The sequence below is a fragment of the Ursus arctos genome, unplaced genomic scaffold (assembly GCF_023065955.2).
Source record: "Ursus arctos isolate Adak ecotype North America unplaced genomic scaffold, UrsArc2.0 scaffold_2, whole genome shotgun sequence".
Lineage (NCBI taxonomy): Eukaryota > Metazoa > Chordata > Mammalia > Carnivora > Ursidae > Ursus > Ursus arctos.
In genome coordinates, this window is record NW_026622874.1 from 7,257,216 (window position 1) to 7,281,850 (window position 24,635).

The 24,635-nt window shown below is 51.5% G+C and overlaps 1 protein-coding gene across 3 annotated transcripts; it reads left to right on the forward strand.

Moving 5' to 3' along the window:
- The first annotated feature begins 4,301 nt into the window (after nt 1-4,301).
- On the forward strand, nt 4,302-24,635 carry LBR (lamin B receptor). 3 transcript variants are annotated; one of them, XR_003318973.4, is made up of 15 exons: nt 4,320-4,415; nt 8,308-8,486; nt 10,013-10,216; nt 12,578-12,661; nt 12,915-13,110; nt 14,186-14,382; nt 15,381-15,435; nt 16,443-16,634; nt 17,144-17,247; nt 18,152-18,277; nt 20,759-20,927; nt 22,131-22,211; nt 22,310-22,432; nt 22,824-23,099; nt 24,211-24,635. XR_003318973.4 is itself a non-coding variant. In XM_026509496.4 (14 exons), the coding sequence occupies exons 2-14, from the start codon at nt 8,322-8,324 to the stop codon at nt 22,982-22,984; spliced, it is 1,857 nt and encodes a 618-aa protein (XP_026365281.1). In that variant the 5' UTR covers nt 4,302-4,415; nt 8,308-8,321; the 3' UTR covers nt 22,985-24,635. The 3 variants fall into 3 exon arrangements, 2 of the variants coding, with proteins under 2 accessions (XP_026365281.1, XP_026365282.1); XM_026509496.4 differs by having other exon boundaries at nt 4,302-4,415; nt 22,824-24,635; XM_026509497.4 differs by lacking the exon at nt 4,320-4,415 and adding an exon at nt 5,605-7,176 and having other exon boundaries at nt 22,824-24,635.

A 24,635-nucleotide genomic window follows, 5' to 3' on the forward strand; every position in this document is an offset into this window, starting at 1 on the left:
GGCACGAATACCATTGAGTGGTTCGAGCAATCGAGCAATCGTGCTTAATCTAATGCGCATGTCCTAAGTCAGAGTTTGCAGGGTGCCCTGGGGGGTTGACTAAGCATGTATGATACAATTCAAATATTGTAAAATCAGAAATATTTATTTTATTAGAACATTGGTAGGACCAGCTTTCTCCCATTAGGATGGGTACTGGGAAAAAAAAAAGCAAAAACCAGAAAAAAGCACGTGTTGGTGCAGCTGTGGAGAACTTGGAACCTTAGTGCACTGTTGGTGGGAATATAAAAATGGGTGCATGGGGCACCTGGGTGGCTTAGTTGGTTGGGCGTCTGCCTTTGGCTCAGGTCGTGATCTCAGGGTCCTGGGATCGGCCCCACATGGGGCTCTCTGCTCCGCAGGGAGCCTGCTTCTCCCTCTCCCTCCGCCTGACACTTCCCTGCTTGTGCTCATTCTGTCTCTCTGTCAAATAAATAAATAAAATCTTAAAAAAAAAAAACTGGGTGCAGCTACCGTGTATGGCGGTTCCTAAAACAATGTAGCGTAAAATGACCATATGATCCAGCAATTCCTCTTCTGGATGTATACCCCGGAGAACTGGAAGCAGCCAGAATTCTGCCCCTGTGTTCACAGCAGCAAGAGATGGAAGCAGCCCACATGTCTATGGCTAGATGAGTGGCTAAGCGAAATGTGCCACGTGCATCCAAGGGAATATTGTTCAGTCTTTAAAAGAAGCAAATTCTGACATCTGCTACCCCATGGATGAAACCCAAGGACATCGTGCCGACTGGGATAAACCAGTCACGAAAGGACATCCACGGACGGGAGGTCCCTGGGGCCGCTGGAGGACTAGAGACCGGAAGTTGAATGGCAGCTGTCGGGCTCGGGGAGGGGGAAATGCAACGTTATGGGGATAGAGAGACCATGACCTGAGCTGAAATCAAGTGTCTGAGCCCCCTAGGTGCCCCTCCTCCAGGACCCTAAGTCTGGGCTCTGAAGAAACACTTGTCTGTCTGCCTTCCCAGGGCCTGTCTTCAAAGACTCACTTTGAGATCATGGTGATCTTCGTTTCCTATGGTATGGGTGCAATCAGATCTGCGTAAAACACGTTCGAGGGTGAAGATATAAAATAGTTGAGATGGACGCTAGTATTTTAATCATTTTAAATTTGCATACATTTAAATATGCAAAAGAAAAATTGCATGATTATTTTACGTTTCTTCACTTTATTTGAAGCAAGAGCATCCTCATTGATTATACAACCTAAAACCTCTTTGGAGCACAGTAGTCTGTTGAATTAGTTTATTCAGAACACACTCCTACATGAATGACAAGTATATGTGATTCTGTTTTTAGACAGAATGTAATTGACATAGATTTATTTGAAGGTTGTACAGAGTTGGCTTGAATATGTATCCAACAGCTCTCGGGAGTGTGTAGCTTGAATATTTGGGCAGAATTGCTGAAGATATTCCTTTGCTTCAGTTCTTCCATTGAAGCTGAGGATAGCAGGGGACTGGGATCCCTGTCTTCAAAGTTGCCCCTTCTGATAGTGAAACAGTAAGAAAAAAGAAGCAGGTAAGTGCTACAAATAGACATAAGTATAAGCATTTCAAATAACGATGCAAAAGTCATTGTTATCGAGATGGACCTAATTACTCCACCGTGGTAACCACGAACTCCGTTTCTGTGAATAGGAATGATTCAGATCAAACACCGTCAGAAATGTGCTATCAGATGGCCCCTGGGGTACGTCCACGTCATGAAAGGCTTTCTGCAGCTGCAGCATAGAACACCTTGTCCCTTATAAAGCAGGACCAGGCGCCTGGGCACCTCACTCAGTTAAGCATCTGCCTTCATTCGGCTCTGGTCATGATCTCAAGGTCCTGGGATGGAGCCCCACATCGGGCTCCCTGCTCAGTGGGGAGTCTGCTTCTCCCTCTCCCTCTGCCTTACCCCCTCATGTGTGCACACTCTCTCATTCTCAAATAAATAAATAAAATCTTTAAACAACCAAAAAAACAGTACCCAAGGAGTCCAACTGGATTTCCTCATGCCACGTGAAATTGTGCCTAGGCCTACTTCCTGAAAGAACTGTTTCTGTCCTCATACCCCAGATCCTCTAGAAAGCAGAAGCAAAGACCCTCGATGAGGGTCCTGTGTCCCATGCATATTTCCCGTGCAAGGTTTCCTGGCCCCAAGTGTGGTCTCTGGCTGCGTCAGCTGCCCAGGCCATGGGCTTTGCTTCCCCACTGCCACATTCTCCTTGCAAATGGAGGAGGGGACTGTGCCAGTCATGGCCACGTTACTGACAGCAGTGCCAAGACATGGTTCTTTAAGTGACTTTGACTTTATATTTTCTGAAAATCTACAACTGGCTAATTGTGGTTGACAAGCCTCTCTCTGAGAACTAACCCTGGAAATTCTCCACTCCCCAATATACACACTTTTAGTAGTCTCTATAAGAAAAATGAGAGGAAAGTACTAATCCTTCCTTTATTGAGAAAGTAACCAAGGTATTAATCTTGTTTTTCACAACATACTTCTGTCCACTAACTAGAAATAAGCAATAAGTATTGCTTAGTTTCTCTGATGTCAAAATCAGTCGTTTCGAAAAATGTTTTTGGTGATTTATAAGGTAGAATGTTAACTCAGCTCATTCTAGTGATTTACAATCTTTTAACTTCATTTTGTTATGAGGCTTTATAAACCTGACTTTTAAAATGCAGTGTGTGTGTGTGTGTGTGTGTGTGTGTGTTTACGAGAATCTTTTATTTCATAAACGGAAATGATCCAGGAAATGCGTCTCTCCAGGAAGTGCAGTGAAATCCTGGTCCTGGGCAGGAGAGATGAGAACTAACAGCATAGCACTGCTTGGCCATTAGGAATAGTGACTGTCTTAGGGACCCTTCTACCTGGAGTAGTGTTTTCATTTCTGGGTCATCTGCTGCAAAAAAAATGAGGCAGGGTTAATATGATCTTACCTTAAACACTAGGACAATGCGGCCTACAGCTTTACTAAAAATCAGGTTTTCTGACTTTGGGGTGCAATGTGCATTTCTGTAGCTCCGATCTCCACGAAAATTCCATGACAAGACAATTTGATGTCAGAACTTGTTTTCAGCAAAGGCTCTGATGAAAACTTTCCCACTGGATGTGAATGTCTGAGGAAGCTCAATGTATTAGCTTTTATTTTTATTTTTTTAAAGTAGTAAACCTGAGTGTTTTGTAGTTTATAACTGTGAGAAAACGAGAACTCTTGCAACCAGAGCTGCATTATCAATGCAAAAGCCTGCTTATTTTAATTTAACTGACAGTGTTTTAAAAATGGAAATTCACTTAAATTAACCTGGTAAGTTAGGCTAGTCTAGTATCAGCTTAAGAAATACTTGACCACACTGCAAAATGGGGAACTTCAATGGACTTCTTTAAACTCTCGACCTCAAAGGAAGGAAACCAACTAACCAATAATGATAACTTGGAGAAAAAAAAAAGGTTTAGGATCCATACCAGATTCGGAGTTAATGTAATGATTGGCATTTTGGAGGCTAATTAACGCCGGACTTGTGGGATGCGGGTGGTAGCCCAGGGCGCAAGGTAAGAGTTTTCCGTCCCCGGCCGCACATTACTGCGTACTTTTTGGCACCTCCGGCCAGGACCCCCGGTCCCCGGGCGCCCCAGACCCCGCAATACCCCTGCCCCTCGCTCCGTTCACTGCGCGCCCCCCCCTTCGCCCCCCTGTCCCAGACCCAGCGCCACCGCTGCCCCCCCTCCGGTCACTGAGCCCCCTTCACCCGCCCGCGGCCCAGGCCGGGTCCCGCCGCCTCCAGGACAAAGGAGCCAGGCGCCTAGGGGAGCGCAGCCCCCCACGCGGTTGGGAGAGCTCTGCCAGCGTCTTCGCAGGAAGCACCTGCGGCCCCGGACAGTTGGTCCGGACTCGTCACCGCGCGAATCGATTGTTTTCTTCGTAGCTTTTTATTATTATCTCTTTGGCCAAGCCGGCCCTTGGCCCGAAGCGCGCCGCACCTCGCTGAGCTGGGCTGGGGGCAGGAGCGCAGGGGCGGGGCGGGGGCGCGGCGCCTGGACCGCAGAGATAAGGCGGGCGCGGGGCTGACCTTCGGGCTCCGCCCGGCTCCGCGCCCCGCCTCCCCGCCTCCCCGCCTCCCCCGCGGGCTGGACGGGCGGGGCGGACGCGCCACGCGCACGACCAATCGGCGGCGCCGGGGACGATTCAAAAGGCCGAAGGGCCAATGGCAGCCCTGGGCGGTCTCGCTGAGGGGCGGGGCGCGGCGCGCGCTCGAGAGCGGGGGCGCGGGCGCGGGTGCGACGGGCGGCGTCGTGCGCGCGGAGCCGCCGCCGTGTGCTGCTCGGCGACTGTCCCGGAGCCGTTCGCGTCCCGTCGCAGCCCGGCGCAGGTGAGCGTCCCCGTGCCCGCCACCCAGCGCGGCGCGGCCTCCTGGGGGCAGGGGGCGGGGGGCAGGGGGGAGGGGACGCGCGGCCCGGGCTTCCCCTGCAGGGGGTCGGCCGGGCCGCGGCGGAAGTGGAGCGGAGGTGGAAATCGCCGGCGCCTCCCTCCATTTTGGGCGCGCCGCGGCGGTGTCGGCCGGGAGGGCGGCGGTGGTGGGCCTCGGGCCCCTACGTGCGGCCGCGGCGGGGACGGGGGACGCGGGGAGATGCTGGGATGACGGATTCGCTGACGAGGGGGACGCGGGAGCCCGGCAGGCGGGACGGGGGACTCGGGGAGATGCTGGGACGAGAGATGTGCTGACGGGGACGGAGGACTCGGGGACGCGGGAGCCCGATGGGAGGAACGGGGGTACGGGGGCCCGGTAGGCGGGACAGGGAACTCGCGGGGACGAGGGATGCGCTGACGGGGACGCGGGGGCCCGGCTGGCGGGACGGGGGACTCGCGGGGACGAGGGATGCACTGACAGGGACTGGGGACCGGGGGACGCGGGGACGAGGGATGCGCTGACGGGGACGAGGCGCGGCTGCCGTCCGCCCTCGCTGTCACCCGGCCCCGGACTCCCACGCTCTGAAAGCGGATGGTGAAGAGGGCTGCGCGCGCTCGATCCTGTGTTTTCGCCGTTTAAGGCTTTTAAAAAAGTTCTCCTCGTGACACCGGCCCGCGGCCTCAAGGGGCACTTCTAAGGCCTGAGCGCGGAGGGCCTGGCCCGGGATGACGGCTCCGCCCGGCGGAGGCGCTGCGGACTTCCCCTCCTCCAGCCCCGCAAGGACCTCGGAGGCACGGTCACCTGCCGCACCTGCCGCGCCAGCCCCCGCGCCGCGTGCGCCGGTGCCCGCCCTTCGTGGCCGCAGCTGTGGCGGAGAGACCGGGAGCTGCGGGGCCGGAGAGGGGCCGGGTGTGGACGGAGCACCCCAGCTCAGCTGGTGATGGAGAGCTGTCTGGGGAGGAGGGGGAAGAGTGAGCCGCAGGGGAGTGGACCTTACCTTGGCATTTTCAGATTACTTGGGGGGGGGGGCGGGCCGTCTGCCCGGGTCGGCCTGGGCAGTGGGGTTTCCTCAGCATCCTGCCGTTGGGGCAGGGGGCGGGGGCGGGGGCGGGGGGCAAGGCCAGGCATTTGCGTTGCTGGCCTTGGGCCCTGGGCCCAGGTGTGCAAGGGAAGCCGGCAGACTTGCTTTGAGCCTCTCTTTGTCATTTGTATTTGGACTGGTCTGGAAAAGTGAAAGTGACCAAAGACCCTTGTAACACTGTGGTCTCTGATGGGCAGCATTCTGTGGTGTTAATAAATAGTAACATATTGGAGCCCAAATGTGTGAGGATCCCCGTGCTAATTGACAAGGAAGTTAGCCAGCATGTGGCTTCGTAGTGAAAACCCGGGGTGGTGGTATTCAGTAAACAGACTTTTCCTTTCCACTCTTGGCTGAAACATCCCCTCGAAGTGAGGCCTTTCCGTGTGGGTCTGGACTGCATCAGGGGGGTGCATCGCGGCAGTGAGGCTGGTGTGACCCATCCCGACCGATTCAGTCCCGCAGGAGATTCTGTTGGGAGGTGGCCGTGCTGTCACAAGTGTGGGAGGAGCTTGGGCAAAGTGGAGGTGCTCATAATGTTGTGGTTTCATCTTTTGGAACATTTGTTGATGGTACCACACTGGTCTCCTAGGGAGAGGGCTGGCTTGGGTTTTCTTCTTCAGCCACCATGGGAAACATCCCTGTGAAGTCCTGATTCTTGTCTTTTTTTTTTTAAAAATTGAGCTTAGCGACCCAACAGATATCCACCACGTATCTTAATTTGTGTAACCCAAAATATTTAATCGAGTGACAGAAAGACGGCAGTAAATAAATGTTCAGAGAGGTACAGTATCTGCTCCAAGGGCTTTTTAAGAAATCATGTTTTCCAGTCTTTGAAGAGTTGTTTGAAACCTGAACGGCGTCTTCGTGTAGCAAGATGCAGTTGTCTTCTTTCAACCCTAGTTGAAAGCATCAGTCCCAGTAACAGCGGTGTGATTTTTAGGGGGTCCAGGGAGGAGGAGGGGCATGAGAGAAGAAGGGCACATTTCCTTCCTCTTTCTCAGTATTTGGAGACTCTCGGACCTGAATGTTGAAACAGGCAAGGTTTGCTGTTGTCACCTTCCTTTTTGTCCCCCTCTCTGTGGCCCAAGGTGTCCACTGCCCCTGCTTGCCAAGGGCCCTCAGGTGCCGCCTCAGCCAGGTGTGACTTCAGCCCCGAAGCTTCTGGCTCCTCTGCCCCTTGTCCGATCCCACAGCCCTTCATTAGCCCGTGATGCTATCTCAGGTGGGCGCGGGCAGAGAGCACCCTCTCCGCTTGCGTGTGATGACTGACACCCCCTAATCACTGGATAAGTGGCTGGGTTTGCTTTCATCTACCAACCCAGCTTCTATCTTTCTAAACAAGTGAAGTTTGTGAAGTATTTTCTCAGGCAATTAACAGTGAAGAAATGTGCTTATGAAAGGTTTCCCCCTGGAGGGGTGGGGTAATGCCACTGTGTCCTTCCTTAACTCCGGAGAGCTGCTGGGGTGCCCACACAGTGTTGGACAGTCGGCTCTGGACAGCGGTGGGCTGAGGAGGCCTACTCACGGGTCCAGTCTAGCCGGGGTTCAGCTGGCCAGAGGAAGGTGACTGGGGAGCATTTCTCTGCGGGACTGTCTGCTGCTTAGACCGGGCCCCAGCCTGTTCAGCTGCTGGTGCAGAAGGTGGGAAGCACTTGGTTTGGTCATGTGGCAGTGGGACTCTGCCGCTCGGTGGCCGGGGAAAGCTTGGGGCCCGAGAGCTGGAAGCACCCAGTGCCCGTTGATAATTGAAGAAGGGTGGCCAGTAGGCTGCACCGAAGTGGTCATTCCTGCAGGCTGAGGGTGCTTTCTTGGAGCTGTTGAAACGCGGCTCTGGGGCCGTGTGGAAAAGAATGTTGTAGCCACGGGTGGGTGCCTGCTGCAGGCCTGGGGGCTGCGCTAGGGTAAAGGCCAGGTGCGTGCCCACCCATGTGTGGTTGGCAGACTTGCTTGGGGTGCATTTGGGATTTTAGCTGTAAGACTTGAAAACTTTATGAAAGCACCCCAAATTTGCTATTCGTTATGGGTTTGGGATTATTTTTCGCCTTGTTGGTGGGTTATAGTCATGTTAATTATACATCCTTGATTTTCCCAGATGGTTGGTTTCTTAGAGTCTATTGTTTTTAATATAGGTAATGTGTTGAAAATTAAATACATTTTTAAAGGCTTTGTAAAACTATATGCAAATTGATTTATCTATCTATTGAAAGTAAACTCTGTGTCCAATGTGGGACTTGAACTCACGACCCAGAGATGAAGAGTCGCATGCTCTACCGGCTGAGCCAGCCAGGTGCCCTGTATGTGAATTTATGAATCAGAAAATGCATCCTTTGTAACGGTGGCTTGTTGAATAGCAAGAAATCTGGTCACTTGGGTGATGGCATTTTGCAGAGTGCAAACCAATTGGTGCCCTTCCATCCTGCTGCATCTTCACGTCACCGGCAGGTACCCCACTGGCGAGATCATCCTGTGTAAAGTGACTCCAGAAGAGACAGGCCCTAGCAGAAAGAACGGCCTCTGTGCGTCCCAGCTCTGCCGTTTCCTGCTGCCTATTTTTATGTCCTTGGAAAAAACAGTTAACATCTTTACACTTTGTTCTCACCTTTGGACTAAGGGGTCGGACATCCTCCCCCAAACCCCGAGGCCTTTCTGGTCCTAAAATCTTGGCCAGTTAAACACTTTGGAAAGTTGTATTTTAGTGTTCAGTCTGTGAAAAAAGACACATGTAAGTGTGTATACAGTGACTCCTTGTTTTTTTTCTTTTAAACTATTCAGACTGATTTTTCAAAATGCCGAGTAGGAAATTCGCTGACGGGGAGGTGGTAAGAGGTCGGTGGCCTGGAAGTTCGCTTTACTATGAAGTCGAAATTCTGAGCCATGACAGCCACTCCCAGCTCTACACCGTCAAGTACAAAGACGGCACTGAACTTGAACTGAAGGAGAGTGATATCAAGGTAAGTGCTCCTTGGCTTTGCTGGAGTCGGTTTATAGGCAGGGGAAAGAACTAGTGGTGTGTTTCTAGGTGTAGAGCGGTCAGTTCCGGCTGTGTGTGGAGGCGCGGGGCCGCTTTGCGGCTGCGGGTTGGGGAGGCTTGAGTACAGTGCTCTGTCCTGGTCCCAGAAGCTCCCAGTTCTGGGAGAAGACCTCCTCCTGTGGGTCATGTCCCTGGTGTCATGTGTTTGGTGAGGGAAGTTTGGCAGGTGGTGCTGGTGCGCACGGGGGTGAGGGTGGAACTGAGTCTTAGGGAGGGCTTGCAGAGGACACCCAGGTCAGTGCTGAGGCCAAATGGGGAAAACTTGGGGGATGGAGGTTCACGGCTCTGGCTAGAGACTTGGGGCGGTGGGAGGACACGGATGGCCAAGTGTGCGGTGTGCAAGGGCCAGCCGAGGGTTAACGGGAGCAGAACTGGAGGGACTGGGACTTCATCCTGACCACTGAGGATTTAACCAGGAGAGTGTCGTTAATTAGATTTAGGTCTGGCCCAGGGCTTCTCAGCCTCTCTGGTGGGGTCCTGGGCTTTAAATGATCTGGTCCATGGTGTAGAAGCGTTTCTGTAAAATACCATAAATGACTTACTGGGCACTTGGAAGAAAGATGTGCACAGTAAAAGCCCTAACTTTGTAGTGTTAGATTCAATAGGCATAAAATCACTATGAAATGCTATGAAGATTTCTCCACATCTAGTCTCAATTTCATTTTTTGTTGTAGATCAGTAAGAAACAGTTCTTGAACCCGTATTCTCTGAACCACAGTTTGAGTACTCTGGCCTGGGGCTGGCAAAGCTTTTGAACAAAGGCGTTATGGGCCATGTAGTTTCTGCAGTGCGAGAGCAGCCGTAGGCAGTCTGGAAGTGAGTGGGTGTGGCTCTGTTCCAATAAAACTTTATGTAGACACTGAAGTGAGAATTTCAAGTAATTCCCATGTGTCACAAAGTTTCATGGCTCTTTTGTTTTTGTTTGCAATCATTTACAAAATGTTAGCTCCTGGGCCACAGAAAATCAGGTGGGAGAGAAGAGGGCGGAGCAAAATGTTGCTATTAAGTAACCCAGCCTTGCGCGTCCCCCCCACCCCCCCGCGCCCCCCGCTTTCCAGATCCGCCGGGGCGTGATGTTGAGAGTGCACCTGGGGGACTAGGTTTCTTGTTACTGTGTGCAGTTCGCTTATCGCCTCATCTCAGTTTGACTCGGCATCAGTGACAGCTGCTCTTGTGCGTGCTGTTGGCAGAGCGCACAGCTAGGTGGTTCAGACACAGCCATTCCGTGGCCATACCTTCTGAGAAGGGTCAGGAGTGGAAAGGCCACACGTGTCCCGTGGGAGGTGGGCCACTATTGCGGCATCTGGTTGGCCTGGTCCAGCGGGCCCTCGGCCGCCCTGATGCCCGGGTGGTCATGGAGTCGATGGTACCAGGCACGCCTTTGCACCCTCTTCTCATTTGGGTCCACCTTGTGCTAAAGCTCTGTGCCTTCTTGTCCCTCTCTAGCCTTTAACTTCCTTTAGACAAAGGAAAAGTGGCTCAACTTCCAGTTCTCCCTCCAGACGCCGAGGGAGTAGGTCAAGGTCGCGCTCCAGATCCCCGGGTCGACCACCTAGAAGTTCCCGGCGATCCGCCTCTGCTTCGCACCAGGCCGACATTAAGGAAATGAGGAAGGAAGTATTGGAAGTAAAGTTGACTCCGCTGGTGTTGGTGCGTGTTCCCGGGCTCGCGGGAGGCCTTTACCCTTGTCCGGGGTTCGGTCCCAAACCGTCTTCCCCTTCATGTGCGTGTCTACTCAGACTGTTTGTAGTGAGTCATACTCAAGGGCCAGGGAAGCATCGCATCCAGGGTGATGACTTTGGAAGATGATGTAAACACATGAAAGAATAGGAAGTATAATATTTTAAAATTCCAGTGGAAAAGAATGCGAGGTTACGAGAGTGCCACTTAACATCATCCTTTTAGAAAAAGCCGTGTTTAAACTTGGTACAGAGGTAGATTGTAGGCTGCACTGGAAAAGTTTTATAGTTTATAGAAGTTCATGTATAAAATAAGGAAATGTAACTGTGTGTTACAAAAACATATCCTTGGTGTCTTGGCATCGTAACTTTAACAGAATTACTTTCTGAGTTGAAGCTTGGAAAGGTCAACGGACAGAGCCTATAGGCCCATGTGCAAGGATATCTTAGATGATAGGCCAGATGGAAATGATTTTGAAGAAAAAGAATTGAATAAATATGATCTTTTATTCTGTTCACTTAATATTATCTCTTTTCTGGGTAAAATAGACACAGAACCCTAAAAAACTGGATTTAGGTATACACTGTTCTGTAGTCAGATTTTTAAATTTTAAAATATTAGGAAAAACGTGCATTCTATTTGTATACATCGGCTGCTGTATGGAATTGTTTGGCCACACCATAAATCCTCCAGTGGTGCTGTGACTGTTAACATCCGCTTCCTTATTGATGATAGGCATTTATCTTTTTCTCTAAATTTTCATTGTAAACAAATATTCTTATACAACATCTGATATTTCTTTAAGATCAGGGCTTAGAAGTGGAACTGCCAGGTCAGATGGGAGAGCAGATTCGAGGCTTTAATACCTGTGGCCAGATTGCCTCAAGGGGGTTTCTGCCAATATCTGTAATTTTCTGCCAATATCTGCCTATTTTCTCATTCTGAGAATTATAATAATTTTGTTTTGGTCAATTTGATTGCCAAAGACTGTCCGCTCACTGCTTTTCCTTGCCTTTTGATGAGCACTGGTGAGCTCGAACATTGTCTCTTAGCAGCTCTCTGGGCCAGTCGGGACTCAGGTTAAGAAACAGATGCTGCGTGCTACTTTCTGCCACTTTTTCATTTTTAGCATTTAGTGACCATTCTGTGTTTACAGTGTGACCTTCTTACAGTCCCAGTGACCCGAGCCACAGACTGGCTGTGCTCCTCACCAGCAGAGCCCTGGGCCACCGTGTGTGCACTTGGAATTGAGGGTGGTGTGTCTCACGGGAAGGACCCTGCTGTGCTGCGTGTAGCTTTGACGGTCACGTGGACGCCTGATCGTGCAGTGACTTGCCTCCCTGTGTGCGCACCCTGTCCATCTGCGGTCAGCGCGGGGTGGGGCTGGCTGAGCAGATGTGGCACGGTGTCACAGGGGTTGCCTGGGATTATGTGGCGGATATCGGAGGAAAGGAGAGCGTGGTATTTACGTGGCTCCATCTGCTGAGTGGCTGCTGGTGCTTTGGTGGACTTCATTGTACGTTGACTGTTTGCACCGCTCAGTTTGACTCTGATCTGAGCGGTTTGACTCCGATCTGAGCTAGAACTTGACACTATCTCATTGCGGCCCTTTGCCAGCGGGCCTCCCAAAGACATTTTTAACTTACTTTCCTCCTCGTGGTTTATTAGTGTTCTCAGTTGTCGGTGATGCAGAAAGGAGCAAAGTGACAGATTTCAGCCAGGCATTGCCTGAAAAATCTTGCAAGCGAACACACTTCCCTGGTTCAGTCCGATGAGCAGTTCCTCCGCGGCCTAAAGAAGATGCAGGGTTGAGGAGAGGAACACAGGCAGGGGGCGCTTAGGGCTCCGGAGAAACCAGGCAGCGGGAATTCAGCAAGGAGGGGGTCTGCAGGTCACTGGCGGCACTAAGTACCCATCCTGTCTTAATTTCCCCTTGGTGGCTATTTTGGGGCAGTGAATGTCTCTCCTCCCCCCTTTTTTAACCACTCAATGAACTAATTGACCAATTTTTACTTTCTCTAACTCCTAGCATATATTAGAGTATCCGGCATTGAACAATGACATTGTAACACTCAGTCTAATTATGTTTAAAAGAGAAAAGATCTCGTGTAGAGATCTATACCGTAAAATCCAATCTTTCCAAGACTGGAAAATTCTAATCAATTTTATTTCTTTTCCTTTTTAACAAAAGTATGCTGAAATCCCTTAGAATCAAAGCTGTGAGAATCTTTGTTTTATTGCTCGACTTCATAATAGCAAATTTTTGCCACCATGGTCTTTTTAATAAGGTACGATTCTTACGTTTACAGTGGTTTGTATTCTTCACCGTAGAAGCCGTTTGGAAACAGCATCAGCAGATACAACGGGGAGCCTGAGCGCGCAGAGAGGGATGGCCTGCCTCACAGAAACACTGAGGTATGGGCTGTCCTTCTCGTCTTCGGCACTTGACCTCTTTGTGAATGTGACTTTCCCTCAAGAGTCACAGTGAACACCATAACATTCTCTTACAATCTTTTCTAAAATTCTGTTTTTAAATTAAGACTGAATATTATTTAACAAATTTATTCTTGTGAGTAAATGGCTGTATTAAGATGCTGAATCAGTTAATGTGGTAGCATTAATGATAATTATTGACTGTAAACATTTCTCATTTTTATTTTTTAATTAGGAAAAATTCCATTTGTCGGAAGAAAGTAGTTACATACCTACACAGCATAGCCTTCGGCCAAGAAGAGAGGAGATCAAATTAAAAGACATAGATTCTAAGGAAGAAAACATTGTTGCAACAAAAGGATCTACATTATTGAAAACCTCTGAAGGGCCAGCCACGCAGACCAAGGACCTGGAGTTCGGGGGAGTCCCTGGTAGGCGGCAGCTCCGGGCTTAGCGTGGGGAGGGGGGAGGGGGTGAGCGCGGGTGCAGCAGTGCCGGGAAGGAAAGGCCTTCCTCTGAAGGAGTGGGAAGCAGGCCAGGGCTTGAGCCCGGGGTTGGGGAGAGGGGCTGGGGAGGAGCCTTCCAGGCAGAAGGAATAGCAGGTGCAAAGTCCTGCAGCAGGAGCATTTTTGAGGATCGTCCTAGAGTGGGGAGGGTGCGTGTGGCTGTACTTACAACTTCCAGCAATCTCTGAGTAGCTTTGAACAAAGAAATGCAGAAGGTAAAGGGAAGGTTGGCGTGGGAGGTGTATGCGGAGGAGGGCGAACTAGTTAGGGACAGGAAAATGGACTAATGAGGCCCGAGGGGTGGAGCCGAGCACAGCCGAGCCAGTGGGCAGAGGCCCTGTACGGGGATTGGGGTCAGGGTGTCTGCCCAACCTTCCCGGCGGTTTGGCTGCGAGCATCCAAGATCGGAAGTGTCCAGAGGCTTAGTGTTCTGAAGTGGGTAATAATTTGAAAGTGATGAAACTTCACGTAAAAGAAATACTAGTAAAAGAAAATACTTTCGGCCAGAGGATTCAAAATCCTACCTGGCTTACTTGCCATGTGTCCTGTGAGTTGTCCGTGTGTGGGCTGGCCGGGCTGTGGGCGGTGGTGTCCGGCCTCACTGTGTCTGCGCACGCACTCCGTGAACGGGGTGCGGCCCTAAGTGCTGGAAACTTAGCACTAGAACGTTTGCTTTTTTACGATTAGGCTGGTAAGTTCTAGATGTTCCGATCTCTAGTTTTCTGGAATCTCAACATGTCTGCTCCCGTGGCTGCTGGATGTTAAATGCTTTAGAGCCTGGTCTGTGAGGTGGCGTCGGCCGTTGGGGCCGGGCCTCGGCCAATGGGCCGTCTCGGGGCCGGGGGCGCTTGCCCGCCGGGCACCACAGGTAGCCGGAGGACGGCCCGTTGGCCGTCGGTGTCAGATGGTTAGCCAGCCTCCGGTTCTGCCTTGACGAAGTGAAAACACTAGCTAAACTGCACTCAAGTGCGAGCCTTAGCTGGTCACTGGTCGTCCGCAGGTGTGTTTCTCATCATGCTCGGCCTGCCCGCCTTCCTCTTCCTGTTGCTGTTGCTGTGCAAACAGAAGGAGCCCAGTCTTCTGAATTTCCCGCCTCCTTTGCCAGCTTTGCCTGATTTGTGGGAAACCAGAGTGTTTGGGGTCTACCTCCTCTGGTTTTTTCTTCAGGCTCTGTTCTACTTACTGCCGATCGGGAAGGTAAGTTTCCGTTGGGAGGGCACGTGGTCGTGGGTCGCCTCCCCCCTTCAGCATTTTTAGGGTAAAGCTCTGCCGTAAAAACACATTCAGATTAACTTAGGTAAGCCTGCTTCAGACTAGATAACGTTTAATAAGCAAAGCAGTTTTACGGTTAAAGATTTTGTAGATGTGCGTGTACGTGTGTATTTTCACATATTTACAGGCTACAGCCAGCGCAGTCGTTAGGTAAGGATCCTACAGGGGTCGCTGGAAAGCAGCCTGCCCCGGGGGTCTGCTCACACTATGATCTCCACCAGGCCTGACCCTTCACCTGGGTCCCCTTTCGTAGCCAGTGAAAGGGAAGCGGAGTCTGGCCCGAGACAGGACACCACGTTAGTGCTTTCTGTCCATGCGCATTGCAGCATCGCTGAATAGTCATTTTGGGGAGTAGAATGTGGCGACCATCGGGCAAGTGGACTTCTTATTTTCACTCATCCTGATGGAGACGTGTGTTTCTTGAGTGTGTGTTGGGGGTACTGCGCGTGACTACAGAGGAACAGACGAGCGCTCCTGACCCAGAAGTGCTCACAGTCTCTTGGAGACAGAGAATGTGGGGAATGGCTGAGGGAGCGAGGGAGCGTGTGTGAGGACGAGTCTGCAGGCGGCAGGTGAGCCGGGCTAGCCAGGCTCAGTGTGGGGGGCCGCGGACAAGGACCTCAGCCACGTGGGACGACGGGCTTGTGCTCTGTCCCTGCAGACGTCGGAGCTGGAGGCGGACAAGATGAGGACAGTTTCCAAGTCCGCGCAGGCCGCTGGTGCCCGTGGGGGGCGGGGGGTGCACTGGCCCAGCAGCCTCGTGCCCTGAGCAGTTTCTCGGAGATGTACATGTCAGCGGACCCCTCGAGGTTCCCCGCATGACGTGCCACTGACTGCCTGTGCTGTAGATGAGGTATGGATGTTGGTAGAGCGTTGTGCTTTTTAAAGCTTTAAATTAAAAAAGAATTTTTTTTTCCTTTAAGGTTGTGGAAGGAATGCCTCTTACTGATGGAAGAAGACTCAAGTATAGATTGAATGGTGATTTTTTTTTTTTTAACACTCCGATTTGATGATCGCTCAGAGCCCGTGAGCGGTATGCTCTTGCGTGTGTCTGAGCCGCTGGCTGCCGTGGGGACTGGTGTGATCTCAGCCGTGGGCTCCACGTGCCGGGTGCAGTGACAGCCCCTCGGGCGCTCCTGCCGCCACCTGGTTTGATTTTCCTACTAGTACTTAAGGCTCATTGAAGTGATTGTACTTGTCTGTGTATTTTACCATCTGGGGTCACTGCCAGGCCCGGGAGGTCCCATTCTGCCTGGGCTTCCTGGCCGCTCCTGCCCCGGGAGCCGAGGGCCGCCCTCCTTTTGCTGCAACCGCTGTGCTTCTGCCGGGACCACTGTCCCCCCGAGTGTCTGATGGCAGCTGCTTCATCACTGTCACGTCTCTGCTCGGAGAAGCCCTAGGGTCCCTTTCTCTCCTTTTTTATATTTTCTCTTTTAATTATTATTTTTAAAAGATTTTATTTGAGAAATTGAGAGAGAGAGCATGAGTGGGAGGGAGCCGCAGACGGAGCGGGACCATCTGAGCAGGGAGCCCGACACGGGACTCGATCCCACGACCCCGAGATCACGACCTGAGCCGAAATCGAGTTGGCATCTTAGCCGACTGAGCCACCCAGGCACCCCTAGTTACAATTTTCAACTGCTAAGATTGCCCTAAAGACTTGAGAGGTGTGTTTGGCACCGTTCTGTTAATGGTTGGGTCTGAGGGTTAGGATTCTGTGAATTTTGAGATCCTTGTCAACTTTCTAATAGTGAATTTCTGTGTACCTTTCAGCTTTCTCTTAACTAAAAGCACATAGTAACTGTTGGGAACGCACAGGAATAGCTCCAGTATGGTAGCCTGTGAAACCCGAGCGCGCCGGGCTCTGTCCGGAAGGTTACCCGCGGTGCCCGCACGCCGAGCCCGACGACGCGACGCTGCGCGTTGTATGGGGATGGACGTCTCATGCCGCCCGGGTTCACGTTTCTGTGTCGCCCTGTTTCTAGGGTTCTATGCTTTCCTGCTGAGCGCCGCGGCCGTCGGGGCAGCTGCGTACTGGGGCGCGGAGCTGCTGTACGTGTACTGGCACTTCCTGCAGCTGGCGCTGGCCGCCCTCGCCTTCGCCGCGGGCCTCAGCGCCTACCTGGCCGTGCGGGCTGCGGGGGCTCCCCCGGCCGCCCTGGCCCCCGCCAGCTCCGGTGAGCAGCGCGCCCCCGCCCTCCCGCCTGCCTAGTCGGTTCTCTTCCTCTTTCAGTCACACCGTGACGAGTAAGACCTTTTCTTGTCGTGACTTAATGTGTAGGCACCAACGTTTTAGTAATGTCAGCATCACAATTTAGGACGATTTTCTCCTTTGGTCTCAAATAGTAAACATCCTTAAAAAGACTAAGCCCAGTCACGGAGATCACAAATCAGTTGATTCTGACCTAAAGTGTTCAAACATTTTAAGAAATGAAGTTGCTTATTTCAGAAAATTGTGAGTCTACATTTTAAAAAAGCTCCGGTTCCCTTAAAATCAGGGGCTCTGGCCCTCGAGGCCTCGCTGCTTCCAGATGGGTCCTCACGGCCCGTCCTCACTGGCACACCTGCCCGCGCTGCCACCTGCTGGACCCCGAGGGGCCGCCTGGGACCCCGGACGGTAGACAGCAGTGCTTTTTGTAAGCCTCCTATTTGCCGCACTGTTTGCATAAGAACTTCTCCTTTCCAGGAAATGCCATCTATGATTTCTTCATCGGCCGCGAACTTAATCCTCGGATTGGTACTTTTGATCTCAAATACTTTTGTGAATTGCGCCCGGGATTGATCGGATGGGTATGTTGTCGTCTTCTCTTTAAATTTCAATTCACATTGTACACATAAGTCTTGCATTTAGAAATAATTGTAGACCCCTTCGAGGAAGCTGTGGGGTTTTAGGAATAATTTTAGCTGTTTTTAGGAATAATTGTAACTTTCCACAAATCTGTATTTGAAGTATTTTGTTCCTGCAGATAGAGTCCACAGGGTTAAGATGCCCTGTCACAGGTTATGAAACATTAGGGTTTGTTTTATTCTAATTATATCGTATATTTATGTAGGAACACGATAGCGTAGGTAAATTTACATAAGAAAAAATATATTCTCGTCATCTTTAAAAAGAAAACAAAACAAATTTTTACCTAATTTTAGACCTTGGGGGAGTTGCAAAACAGAGACAGGATTCCCTTCTGCACCTCACTGGTCCCCCATGTGAACGTGGGGCAACACCACGTAGCCTCGAGGCCAGCAAATTACCGTTCTTACAGTATTACCAGCTAAACCCACAGGCCTGTTGAGTTTCCCCCCTTTTTCCACTGTTGGCCTTTTTCTGTCCTGGGACCCTTGCTGGGCAGGCCTCCAGTGCACGTGGCTGTGACTCGGCTTTGTCTCCTGGCGTCTTTCCCTGGCTCTTGTGACCTTGCCACTTGCAGCATGCTGGTCACATACCGTGTAGGGGGCCCGCTGTCTTCTCATGATTGGTGTAAGTGATGCATTTTTGACAAGAGTACCATGGAGGTGACCGCGTGTCGTTCCTGGGGTGTCACACCTGGGTTCATGGTATTGACGTCTCGGCCCTGCAGGTCACTGCGTGATCAGGTGGCCTCTGTGACTTTCTCAGCAGTGAGGTGACCGTCTCCCCCGGTGGTAGCGAAGGGTCTGGGGAGGCAGTCTGAGACGGTACTTGCCCCTTTTCTTTTAGGTGGTTGTGAACTTGGTGATGCTTTTGGCTGAGATGAAGATACAGAATCGAGCCACTCCATCCTTAGCGATGATTTTGGTGAACAGTTTCCAGCTCTTGTACGTGCTGGACGCACTCTGGAACGAGGTAATTCAGTTTAGGAGCAGAGGCTTTGGGAGTCAGGCGGCTTCGAGTGCGGGTGGTGACCTGCCTGCCCGCTCGGAGCCTCGGCCTCCTACCCCGGGTGAGGGGGGTGCACCCCTCCCAGGCTGGTGAGGAACAGGTGGGTGTCCGTCCACGGGGTGCCTTGTGCGGACATGGGGAGCGCTAATGCCTGTAAGTGGGAATTTGCTGGTGCTTCTGTGCGTCTCAGCTGCTCCTTGGTGCGAGATATTTAAGATCTGTGGGTGGGACGGGTTCATAAATAAATCTCAGTTTCTTAATTACTGCATCAAATGAAAGATGGATAATCACTGAATTAGGATAGTGCTTTTTGGATTGTCAAGAGGCAGCTAGTTCTTACCTACTGGGAGATGTGTTTTATTGTTGGTATTTGGAAATACACAGACTAGCTCTGGCCAGAGAGAGAGTCAGAAGTCCTGATAATCAAGGAAACCGGTTTACGTCAAGCCGGGTTCCTAACCTGTGGCTTTCCTCACGCTGAGAAGCCATCCGTGTTTTCTGCTCCTTGAAGATGCTTGGTCTCAACTGAACACATTCCCCTTGAAAATAATCTAGTCCTTAGGTTGGTTTCCCACCCATGTTACCAATTTCCTGGTGTCTTTGTAATTCGTGCCTCCAGATGCCAAGCTGAGTTTCTCTGGTTTTAGAAACAGAACTGGCAGCCTGACATGACGGTGTCACAGAGCAAGTTTGCAGGACAGTCTGTCGGCATCTGGAGTCCGAGGTGACTCCTGCGGGCCGGGGAGTTGGTGGGCCAGGCTGGCCGCCGAGCACGCTGTCGGGGTGACTCGGAAAGCCCGAGGCTTGTCTCCCAGTAATCTTCCTTCTCTTTGGGAGGGCTGGGGACTTTAGGGGTCAGGAAGCTACGAGTGCCAGGTCACGGCTCTGCGTGGAGCTCCTGCGGCCTCGCATGGTCTGCATCTCCTCCTGGGGAGATGTGCTTTTGGAAGGAAACCCCGATGTCGGAAGTGCGCCGGGTCGTGCGGGCGCAGTCCCCTGCTGTCGGGTGACAAGTGGCTCCCCGGAGGCAGGTGGCTGGTAGCCTGAGCCGGATGAGGCTTCCCTATTGCTTCATCTCAGAGGCTTTTTTTTTTTTTTTTTAAACTTTCTGGTAGCTCGTCAGTGATTAGTAATTCATTCTAGTTTCTTCCCCCTTCCAGCTTTCTGACCCGCGGTGGTGGTCACTGCTGACGTGGCTGGAGAGGCGTAGGTCCTGGATGTGTGGCCATGTCTGCTCTCGGGGCTGGGAAGGGGCGCAGTCAGGCAGGGCAGTCCCCACGCGTGGGCAGCACCCGGCCTTTTGGAGCAGCGGGCTTGGGCTTGGGCCACCTCGGGCCTCTGGCCACTGCCACATGCCCCGCGGAGTCTGAGCCTCCACCTGACTAGGTTGGGTGACCGGAAGGAACCGACAAGAGCGATGAAACACCAGTGAGCGTTCCCTGGCGTCTCTGTGGGGTGCTGCCCCGGGGGTCCCCTTGCTGTGCCGGCTCCCTCCAGCGCTCGTTCCCCCATCCCCGTCGTCCCCGGTGCGTGCCCAGGAATCACCTGCAGGACTGACACACCCCTTCTGTGTCCCGTGGTCTTTCTGGCACAAAACGGTCTTTGGACCACGTTGTTTCTTTAGCCTGAGCCAGCGCTCCTTCCCAGGGCGCACACTTGCTGCTTTTCCTTCTCTGTAGAGATTCCCTCAGGGAATCTCAGGGCCTCCTGAGTTTTGACCTTGGTGACATCCAGAGTCTGGCCTGCATGTGCAGCGGCGCGTGTGCTTGCGCGAGTGCCGCCTAGATGGAGGAGGACGGCAGGCACCTCGCCGTGCGGCCTGGCGGCCTGTGTGCGAGGCGGACGTGGAAAGGCAGACCGCGACGGGAAGGTAGATTGGCACACGTGGAGTGGACGCAGAGGCAGTTGGCGACGTTGTTATTCCTCCAGCAAACCCCGAGAACACTTACTGCAGAGCAGGCGAGCGGTGTGCTGGAGGGATGAGGTGACAACACGGGGTCCCTGCCTTTCCTCCTGTGGCCCAGTGTGGGGAGTGGCAGGGCCAGTACGGGACATGCCTCATTCGCTTTAGCCTGCGAGCAGGTGCGGCATTGAGAAGCGCCTGGTCTGGTCCGGGGGGTGGGGGTAGCTCGGGGGGCTGTAGGCTGAGGTCGGGGAAAGGTTCTCTGGGCAGAAGCAGGAGGCACCAGCGGCCTTTCCGAAACGTGGTATTTCCACATCGTGGAGAGAACGGGTATGATGACTGGAGATGGAGGCGGCAGAGTGACCAGGTGGGGGACACCTGCTGTTGAACCAGACCCTCCCCCCACCAAAACACTTTTGGTTGGTGTGCCCTCCCATAGCTCTGTAGGAATTTGACTAGAAAACAGTACTTTATTTGTATACCTGAAACACAGAAGCTGTCAAAGGTCTTTACAAATGGCTTTTCCCACTCTTTCCTCACAGGAAGCGTTGTTGACAACCATGGACATCACCCACGATGGGTTTGGATTCATGCTGGCTTTTGGAGACTTAGTGTGGGTTCCCTTTATCTACAGCTTTCAAGCCTTTTATCTCGTCAACCATCCCAATGAAGTGTCCTGGCCCATGGCCTCTCTGATTATTGCTCTGAAACGTGAGTACCGACTTGAGTCTCTGCGCGTTAGTGTCGTGCACCGAGTCTCGTCTCTGGCACCTGCACGTTGTAATGTGCCCTTTTCAGTGGCCGTAATCAGGTTTGCAGTAGTTTGTGATGGGTCAGGAACATAAAACCAATCTTGCGCTTGCAGAGAGCATGGATGCTTCGTCCTTCGGTGGCTTTTCCTTTGCAGGGCCTGCTCTTTCGGGTGGGCACCTTGGAAAGCAGGAAGGTTGGTCCTGCCGCGCTGGGCCCACCTGCTCTCAGATGTGTGAGGCCTGCGCGCGCCAGCGGGGGACTTACAGCCCCAGGAAGGTCATGCTGAAGGCAACGTCTCTGGGGACCGTCAGTCAGTGTTCACTCACTGGAGGCTAGGCTGTTTGATCTCAAGTGTGAGCTGGGGGGGAAGTGTGGGGAGGGGGCGGGCGGGCACGGAGGAGCGTCAGGGTGGCTCTTCTCCTAGGACACTGTTTGTTAAATGCCCGCACCCGAGGCAGTGTAGGAAAATCAGCATGAGCTTCAAATATAGCGAGTTTTGCTACACTAACTACGCGGCAAAAGAAGAAGTTCCAGGTATTGATTAAAAGTAGGATTTCGTTTCATCACTGGTTTGGTTACCCATGCTCAGCACGCCTGGGCGTCGCTCGGAACGCTGTGCGTGGAGTTTACGGGTCAGCGCCTAGCGCTGTCCGGAGGCTGGATGACAGGAGGCAGCGGTACGTGAGGGCCTGTTAGACATTTGAAATCGGAAATAATCAGCTTGTGGGCTCACGGTGGGATCTGCGGGCATTTCTGCGCAGGTCATCCCGGTGCTGGCTCGGAGCTGTGGTTTGAGTCCTGCAGCGTCCGTGTCCGGCTCGTAGGTGCTAGAGGACGGGACGTGCCCTGCGTTCAGTTCTGCCGGACGCCAGCTTGGTGGGATTACAGCCCGGGCTGTATTCGGTTTTATTTGTGGATGTAACTGTACTGGTTGGTTTTGCATCCCCCCGCCCCGGTGGATGGTGAAATTTCAAGATCGTTATCTTATTTTGACATTCTGAGATTGAGTTCTTAAGAACAGTTCAAAACCTCTCAACATATTCCATCCTTTGGAAGTTTCCTCAGAGCATAGAAATCATTTCTAAGTGAAATTACAAATGTTCTTAAATATTTGATTATATCGATCTAAATTATTAACATGAAAGTTTTAAAAAATTACAGTTTGTGGATATGTAATCTTCCGATGTGCAAATTCTCAGAAAAATGCATTCCGGAAAAATCCCAATGATCCAAAGCTCGCACGTAAGTACCGGTTTATATTTATATTATGTACGTCACATAGAGATTTCGTGTCTCTATTTGTGTAGAGTCATTATAAATATATTTTTATTTTCATCCAGATCTAAAAACCATCCATACTTCCACTGGAAAAAATCTTCTAGTTTCTGGATGGTGGGGCTTCGTTCGTCACCCCAATTACTTGGGTGATCTCATCATGGCCCTGGCGTGGTCCCTGCCCTGTGGTGAGCACCGCATGGGGGTGCCATGTTGGGGGCGGCGGGCAGAGTTGGGGGCTCGCACTCCCCTTGGCAGAAGGAGCTCCCACACTTGCCAGTGTGCCTGATGGCTCTCTTTCTAAGCCGAGTGAGGGGAGTGGACTCGAGGACTCTGAAGGCCAGGAGAGGACGGGCGTGTGGGAGGGCGCAGTCGTCCCTGTCCCCTGGAGAGCCCGTCATGCAGACGCCACCTCCACCTTCTGCCACGTGCCCGTGCGGGGTGGGAGGTTTCCCCATCCTAGGGAAAAGGGGAGCAACCTAGGGAAAAAGGTTCACTTGGGAGGATTGGGGGAAAAACAGGGAAGGCGCTGTGTGGGATCATGAAGACCCCTCACGCGTCTGCTGTCGCGTTCCGCAGGATTTAAGCACATTCTGCCCTATTTCTACGTGATCTACTTCGCCGTGCTGCTGGTGCACCGCGAGGCGCGCGACGAGCGCCACTGCCGGAGGAAGTACGGGCTGGCCTGGGAGCAGTACCGCCAGCGCGTGCCCTACCGCATCGTCCCGTTCGTCTACTAGCGCGGCCGCCTCGCCGGGCGCCGCCGGGCTCTCGAGCCAGGACTGTGGGGCCAGGCGGTCCGGTTAACCTCGCCGGGTTTGTTATTACATCACAACGACGCACAGGAGGAAACAGGTAAAGGTGTGAGGATTTGTTTTCTAGTGGGAAATGGTCAATTCTTAAAGTCTTGTAAACGCACTGAAAATACCATTGGAAAGTTGTCAAAAGCCACAGACACCAAATTGTGATTTTGTCAGTGGTATTTCTTATGTGAAACCAACTGTGACCTTTGAAGCACGTTTATGTTTCCTTATATTCAGAGAAGAGAATGTTCATCCATTTACTTTTGAACGACATCATTTCCTAGTTAGGTGATTTGTACGTAGACCCTGGCTGGCCCTGCATTAACTGCTCTCTGGGAAGGGGGGGTTGTTCGCAGCCGTGGATGAAGGGAGATCGTCAGGGGCAGTCTGCTTACCCTTAGCTTCTAGAACCGCATTTGAAAATGTAAATACGTAGCTTTCATGTAATATATGGGAACTTCAGATTTTTCTGTACAGTATTTTGAATGTGAAATAGGACTAAGTATCTTTTTAATGAAAACATTTGCAGTATTTTAAATTAAGTTTTATAAAGTAATACATGTCAATTAAAAATTGCAAAACAATTAGAATTCATTTAACGTTGTATAAAGATGCTGTTAAAACTAGGAAGGGTATTTTTCTTAATCCAAAGTTTGTGAATTTGGCTTCGCTACCTCAACCGCGGCCGTTCGTTTGCCTTTATAAACTGTTGCTGATAGAAAAAAAAATAGAATATATATTTTTGCAGTAACATCACTATTTAAACATTTTTACACAGATTGGTGTTTGAAAACTTGCCATTTCAGGCTGATATTTTTGTATTTTTTTTTTTTACTTAAAATAAAACTGTGGTTTTGCTACTGTTGAGGCCATGCCGCTCATACTGTATTTGTGCGTCCCCTAGAGTCCCAGAGCGCGGCTCCCGGTAAAGGAGGGGGCGTTCTTCTAAGCGCAGGCGTTCAAAACCATTTCTCTAGTTTGGTCTAGCACACGTGTGTAGGGTCGCTCTAGCTATTAAGTTCTAGTTGAGAGAGTCTCATTAATTGTCCTAGAATGGAACAGTAGCAAATTCACTAAAATTTTGTGTTCAAAATTAAATTGTCCTCAGTATCTTAAATGTAGGGGAATCTAGTAAACATCGTGTGTATGTTTGGGTTTTTAAGGATGCATTTTACGTACAAGACACTTGGGTGTGACGCCCGTTGTGGGCGGCCGCTGGACGGTGTGGACCGGGCTCCGTCAGTGTGATCACCAAGGCGGCTTGCTCTTGAAACCTTGTTGAGGGGACTTTGTCCGTGTCTTCTTCTCACTGACGTAAGCAGGCAGTTTTTTGATTATGCTTTTCTCCTGGTGTCGGAAAGAGGGTCTCCGCGTGTCCTGTGCTCGACTGACCAAGGAAGCTGTGGGTCAGGAAGGAGGACATTTCACTCTTTCTCTGGTAATGAGAAAAGAGCTTTTACCAGCATAGTGCTGCCGTTTCTGGGTATCAGCTACGATTTGTTGTTCATTTTGTTTTTGACACATTTGACAAGTTGAATGATGAAGTTTTAAGTTGGAAATAAAGTTGAAAATAAAGATGTTGACCTTT